Genomic DNA, 7,497 nt, shown 5'->3' on the forward strand with positions numbered 1-7,497 from the left:
AAATACCTTGTACTTTAAGCTGGCACAAGGATATTATTATTACTCGCGCATAAGTCCTTTGTATTAACGACGAAATGCTTGTTATCGCATCATCGACAACGATGGGCCAACATGAACGCGAGTATATTTCAAGCAAGTTTCGTAAACGATAGCCTTGACTTGGAAACTCGAGAATGTTCAACTGATTGTACGGCGAGACACTCGAATTTAAGGGAATGGACATTTCGGAGTAGTTCGTGCCGCGTTTCTATGTCGTTTCTTCGACCTCGATTGACGCGTGATAAGCATGGAACATCGATCCGAATTCTACCCTTCGCTCCTCGCATACAATCTTACACTCCAAAACGTATATACAGTACAGATCATTTTATGGGAATCTGCAATCGGATAATGAGGAATCGAGTGAAACGGCAAATTGCTCGTTGAATATCAATTAGAGACAGAACGAGGAACATTAATCGGTATAATTATGTATGATATTAATTTACAAATTATCGATAACACTCAATTTTACATTAATTACTCTGTTCAATATAATTTTGAATTGTGAGACGAAAATAATATAATAATATATCCTCTACTTCCAGGAAGCGTGAATATTTTCATGAAAAAAATATCTTTCTTCCCGTCGTAGTGACGATAAATGAGGTAATTTATCTCCCTAAGTCTTCTGAATCTTCTTATCTTAAGAAGATTTTGGCTCTGACTTCCAAATGTGGATATAGAAATATTATACCGAGAATATCTTGAATATTGTGTTTCGATGTCCGATGAATGATAAATTTACGATAGATTTTATGTTAACCCAACTGTCCTTGTGTCGACAAGAGATTTCTCTCGAGGCGAACATTCGAGAAGTATAATATTAGCACTTCTCCTCATCCAATCTTTTGATCTATTCTTTGGATCGTGAAAAAGAGATGGATAAAATAACAAGGTTTTACACGTGAAACATTTTCGCATTTCAAGCGTCGTGTCTTCTCGTCTCGCTTCGCTTTATTTCCTTTCAATGACCTTACACCTTAGAAAAAGGGGTTTATATAGGTAGACATAAATAGCGTTATCAATAGTGTATCGTGTACTACACCTCGTATGTGATACGCGATGGGTTTAGGCACTTTTGAACGTAATACTAAATATCGTTCACGCTTAGCCCGTATACAGCACCATCGATAAGAGGATTTATCTCGCACTATCGCATCTCGTTTCGTTGTGTCCGCTTTTCGGAGATAATACGTACATTCGCACAAAGCGTCGTACAGATTTCACTTCTCGGAAGATCGTCTTGGAGCGCGATTGGGTCGACATGATTACTTTGCCCGTCGAGCCGACCGTAATCACGTTTCACAGCACGTCCTTTCGACGAATTGTGTGTACCGACCGGTCTCGGTTTACACGTTGACAATATAAACCCGGGAATTGTTCGATCTTGGTGCTTGGAAGCAGCGAGCAACGCGATACCATCGAGGAACCCTAAGCATAACGTTATCACAGATACCGGGTGCGGCTTCGGACGATTACGGACTGGTTGAGGCCTATCGCGGTTACCCTGACGCGGTCGATCGCTCTTACATATTTATTACGTATCGGTCGATGACATTTGCTAAGTGCCTGTCGCGCCATTGTCTGAATACTTTCCTTAGAAGAAGTTCACTGCGGTTTTACTGCAGCAATCCGTTTCTGTCGTAACTGACCGACCTGAAGGCGTCCTCCACGAGATCCGTCAAGCATCTGACCGCCTGTAAGAGAGCCGCGAGAAGCAAGGACAACGAGAGTGAGATCAGTTTGCTAGGTATCAGAGCATTGTCCGATGTACTTTTCGCCGATGTTTTCTTCTTCTTCCGCTTGTCGCAGCCGGTGCTTTTACCAGCACCGTTGTCCTTTTCTTGTGTCTTGCTTGTCGTCGTAGTCGTCGCGCGTTTCGCTTGTCTCACCGGCGATTTCTCTCGCGATCGCGACGTGTTGTCCGAAAGCTCCTTAATAGACTTGGGGTTTGTCTTCTTCTGGCGATCCAGCATGGATCGTCGCTGCGACGCGAAGCTCTCGAGCTTCTTTCGGAAGTCCTCCGCCGTTGCTTCGACGGCCTGCAAGAGTTCCTCCTGGGATCCTCCTCGATCGCGCCGCAATGACTTATCCTGGTTGGTCTGCAACGTGCCCTCCGATCGCGCTTTCGCGTTTGTTACCAAACGACTGCTCGTTGACTCTAGGAAGATATCCTGCAACGAGGATTTACTGTTCTCTTGCTTGTCGCCGAGCTCTGAGTTCTGAAAGATCGAGTTCTCATCCAACGAATTCGTCCTGCTGTGCCATTTGTCGCGGCAGAAAGACTTCTTCTCAGCGCACGCGCTGTTCAGATTGTAATCGATCGTAATCGTAGGCTCCTCGGACTCGGACGAGCAGAGTCGGATATTCTCCTTGACTTCGTCCAGGACGATTCTTCTCGGCATGGTCTTGTTAAGACTGTTGGGCACGAAATTCATCGTCTTCTCCGCGCACGTTTGTAGACTCAAGTTTTTTTCTTCTTCTCCTACGACATTAGATCCGTCGACATAATGGTCGTCGGTCGATTTCGAAGGATTCTGTTCGTCTACGTTCACCGTGTCGGAGGATTCCTCATTGGAGCTGTTTAGCAGAGGCGCGCTAGCATCTCCGTCCTCATTGTCGTTATCCTTGATCGTTAAGTTCTGACCTACCCATACCTCTTCTTCTTCCTCTTCCTCTTCGTCCTCCTCTTCCTCTTCCTCTTCATCGGAGTCGAGAGACATGGATTTCCTGGAGATAACCGGCACGATACCGTCAGCGTAGAGGAGATCCTGCACCTCGAAGAGACTCCGCTCGATACTCGGACTTTTGTAGAGCAGGTTTCTCAACTCCGGTATATCTAGATCTTGAACGTGAAGGAGATTCTGCTCAATGTTGAGAAGGCTCTCCTCGATTTGCACCAAACATTGCTCGATGTCGCAGGCATTCGAATCTTGCTCGTTCCCGATTTTTTTTTCGGATTGGTCCGCAGTAGCTTTGTGTTCATCGCAATCTTGCTTTATCGCATTATTGTCCTTGGAGTCGTCCGACGTAACGCGATCCTCCTCACGGCGATTCTCCGGCCATAGCTCCGAGGACCATGGAGGCAACATACCTGATGCATAATGCTGCGTCTGACTGTCGTAGAACACGCGATAATTACTGTGGCTATTGGCTATCTCGTAATTCGCACCCGTTCCGGTGTCCCAGACCAGATTGTCGCTTTCCGAGCTCTCTCTATAAGCTCGATCCCTAACGTCCGTCGTAGGGTCACCGTGTTCGCTGTGGCTATTGGCCACCGAGTACGAAAAAGTCACGTCGAAGTCGTGATTACTTGCGTCGGGGTTGTTCTTGGCGCGAAATTCCGAGTACAGTTCCGTGTACTTGCTGTGACTGCTCGAATCCTGATAGGCGTTACCATGGCTATTTGCGAGAGGATATGTCGCGCCGAGATCGAGGTCACAACGATATCGTTTTGCGACGTTCTTCTTTAACTGTTTGTACATCGACCATTCGCATCTACCGTGGCTGCCAACGTTCTCATCACGGCTGTCGTTATCGTCGTCGTCGCCGTGGTTATCGTCCTCATCGTCGTCGTCGTCATCGTTCTCATCGTCGTACTCGACAGCGTGTTCAGGAAACGGCACTTCCTCGCTATCGATCTCGAGAACTCCGGGCCCGAGATTCTTGTCGTCTATCAGAATGTAACCGTGCGGAACATTTTCGTCCAGGTCTATCCACTTCGTGGCCTGGTTATCGACGGCTCTTTGACGTTTCTTCTTAGCGCGATGACCTCTGGGACATCGTCGTTCACGTGCCGTGGAGTCGTGCACGTGCACTTGCACCGGGCAGAGGACATCGGGACTTCTCTCGGCATCACGCAGCGCCGGCGGCGTCGTCGCCACCAACGGCGCTGCCTCGTCCAGCAGATTGTCCCTGGACTCGCGGTATCGGTAGCCGGGGCAAGGTGTGTCGACCGGCGAGTGTGAGAGGAGATTGACGTAGCCACCGGCGCCTCTGCCTATGAGCGATCAGGTATTGGTAGATGGATTTGTTCGCTCGTGAACCACGCTGGAGTCTTGGCTCTCGTTCAACGCCTCGTTGCTCGATCTTAATCCGTGTATATTGCACATTACCTGTCGGCAGAAACGTAGAGAAAATGAAAATGGGCTTATTAATAAGTCTTTGATAATTGATTCATGAGAAATAACAAGCTGCGATATTTGATCTTTTGTGTTGAAACGTAAACATAACTATTGATATGTTTTCTTACGAAAGTTACCTTTGGATGACTTATCCGGATGTCCCTGAACTCCTCCGTGAACGTCAGGATATAAAAGCAAAACGTCATCGCGCAAAGCCATTCGGTTATTGTGCTAGTTATATGCAACTCCCAGCCGCCGTCCTCCTTTTGCCATTTCCGGGAGTTTGTTCCTGAAATGCATTCTTAATGTTAGCACATTAAAACGTATGATATGAGCGATGGTTAAAAGTCAATGAACCAACCCTTATAGGCCAGGCGAGCCAGCACGCCTGTGATGACGATTACAAAGAAGCAGACTGTAGTGAAGGTCGACAATGCCGTACGAATGTGTGCAAGTCGTAATGAGTATCCTAATGGGTGCAAATAAAATGAACATACGGCCTGCAACAAAGAGATCATTATCATAATGTTGTAATATATCCTTCGTAAATGATAAATATTCAAGAAATAGTAACAAGAGCAACTAATGAAATTTCGTCTTGTTACTGCTTTTTACGTATTATTTCTTACGCATTACTTTTCTTACGTACCTGGGTCCAAAAATACACAGTGCCACCTCCAAAACAGAGGAACGCGCCGATAAGGTGAACGACGATCAACGAGGTTTCTTGAAAGTTTGCGACGATCGAAAAACCAACAGTCGATAATAGACCGAAGATTAAGGCCCAATGATTCCATTTGGGTAATGAGGCCGACGAGCGAAAGACGCTGGTACACTCTTTAACTTGGGCATATCGTATGTAGATCATAAAGCCCACTGCAACACAAAAAGTTAGCCTCTTAAATTCCGGCACGATAATAGAAAGGTTTTAGATTGATCAATATTGGACAAATGTTCGCACATGCTTGGTAATATTGACAAAGATTATCGACGTGGCGTAAAATATATATACTCCATTGCGCATCGCCGATATTATGTTATTATTTATGCAAGATTTATGTACGTACTGAGCACAGCGATCACATTGACGGCTTGAGAGAAAATGCAGCTCTCTGGCGCGGTAGTTGCTGCTGTGGAGATGTAGGGAAAACCAGCTTCCACGTGTCCTAGTAAGACCGCCATTACGTACCTGCAGATTGCAAAGTAATTTCATAAAATTTTGTTGATTTTCACTGGCAAAATAGATGCGGTAATCGTATCAAAGCTATTAACAGATACGCCTAAAATGACTTAACGACTGGGAATGCGGTTAAAATTACGTAATAATGAGGACTGTAGGCAGAGAGACGAAGATGGCGATCGGTAAATAATGTAGATTCGCCACAAATTCTTGCTTCTCCATGATTTCGATGTGTGCTCGTTGTCGACGATAAAGTGAATGATGATGACGTCAGTCGCCGACGTCTGCGATCGACGCCGCTATCGGGAAGAGTTTCGCGCCGATGCAGTCGCCGACGAGTCACGATCATTCATGCTCCTTGATGACTATTCATAGATCTCTCGATCCTCTACTTGTTGAGGATCAACCTCCACGACGTCCGGTCCAACAGTGCCGTAACTTAACTGCCATCAATGTCCCTTAGAGCAGTTCTGCAAAGAAAAATAATTGTTTTTGCATTCTCGCAACATGAATGACACTTTGCCTTACGCAACGCTGTAATTAATATTATCTGCGCAGTAAATCGCGAATCGTGCTCACGTTGACAATGACTCTATAAAGGATATTTTTTTTGTGTAATTTATTTTGATCGTACACACATACAGACACGTATGACATCGGATAAAATTATCATGTACGATTTAGAAAAAGGAACGAATACATATTCTAAATGTTACATTACAAAGAATTAATGAACATAATTTTGGTAAATAGGTTTTAATGATACAAATAGGTTACGAAAAAAAAATTTATTCTCTGAGAAATTTATTCAAGTATACTTTCATAGAAATTTAAATTAAAACTTGATTATCAGAATTTCTCATGTTGAAACGTCAAAAATTGCAAAGAAAAAAAGTGAGGTTATCATTAAATTGTGACTAATGAAATATTACTCTAGTTATTCACACATAGATATAAAAGGAGTCTAATAATATTTTGTATATTCAGTGATTTGTTTAGTTAATTATATGACGCATTCATATTCATTAAAATTCGTCGAAGTATATCGAGAATCCACTTGCATGAGAATGCGCTTATGTAAATGACATAATGGCACTGATAAGAACACAAACGACACGTCATACTAATGAGTATACGAACGGGCGTGTCTACTTAAAAGAGTAATGTATACGATACAGTGCAAGGCCACGAGGTGGAAGTGGACAATTTCCCATGAGAAAGTCCCCCGATTAAATAATACTTATTTATATTTTTTGTTCTCGCACGTATAATTTTCCGCTCTTCATGCATCAAAAGCAAAAATCGATGAGGAATATTTCGATAACGTTTGTAACGTTCGTAACGTAGCGTGCAACAATCCAAGTTATACGCTCGTGTTTATTTTTACTACGCGCATTGTTGTAAAACATATATCGAAGGTAGGTCTCGTCTCTCTTAACGTCGCTCGAGAAATAAAACACTATCTTAATCGTACAAATTGTAAGAATCACTGATAAAACGCACTTGACGGTGCATCGGGCGGCGTCTCGCAGAATTTTCACCCTGGTGGAACTGTGGTGTCTGCACTACCTTCTCGTTCGTGAGGTTACTCGGAATATTGGCGCTCTTCAAGGTCTTCGCTTTGTCGAGCACATACTGAAGATCGCAAGACTATACTGCACGGAATTTTGAGATTAACAAGGCCAGCTTTTAGGCCAGCGTGTCTCGCGCAAGTTTTCAGAAGGGCGAAACTCCGCAGGGTCGCGGTGAAACTCGTCGAGAAATGCAGAGGTTATGGCCTGTGGTGGTAGGTGCGCGATCGATGTTGCGTCAACGAATACGACGCTCTCGGCAGCTGCGCCGGCGAGCCGCTATCGTGTTGCTGTCGCCTAGCACGTTCACGAAAGACTGTTTATCCGTATCCTAGTGTATGCAGTTTAACTACTACTTCCCGTCACTGACGTGTTCGTCGATACTGATAGTGGCGACAATCAAATATAGAATATCTTTAAATGATCTGTGAAATCAATTTTAGCTCTGATGGAATTTTTATAAAAAAGTCGGGTTTCATAAGAAGAATTTGGAATATAATGTTTGACTTCGCGCGCGTGACTTTCATTGGCATGGTGTAAAGTACAGCTTTCTTATCATTATTCTTCATCAGTTAGGATT

General features: G+C 44.2%; 1 protein-coding gene across 1 annotated transcript; it reads right to left on the reverse strand.

The window, feature by feature from the left end:
* Positions 1-954: 954 nt before the first annotated feature.
* On the reverse strand, positions 955-7,219 carry LOC116847082 (uncharacterized protein DDB_G0283697-like). The gene is made up of 7 exons (XM_032821692.1): positions 6,850-7,219; positions 5,486-5,816; positions 5,234-5,355; positions 4,816-5,042; positions 4,528-4,666; positions 4,304-4,455; positions 955-4,049 (listed from the first exon to the last, which is right to left on the reverse strand). Exons 2-7 carry the CDS (start codon positions 5,566-5,568, stop codon positions 1,662-1,664), a joined length of 3,111 nt encoding a protein of 1,036 aa, XP_032677583.1. The 5' UTR covers positions 5,569-5,816; positions 6,850-7,219; the 3' UTR covers positions 955-1,661.
* Between the last annotated feature and the right edge of the window lie 278 nt (positions 7,220-7,497).

The sequence above is a fragment of the Odontomachus brunneus genome, unplaced genomic scaffold (assembly GCF_010583005.1).
Source record: "Odontomachus brunneus isolate Ranch 3 - 2012 unplaced genomic scaffold, Obru_v1 Obru_scaffold_073, whole genome shotgun sequence".
In the NCBI taxonomy this organism is placed as follows: Eukaryota; Metazoa; Arthropoda; class Insecta; order Hymenoptera; family Formicidae; genus Odontomachus; species Odontomachus brunneus.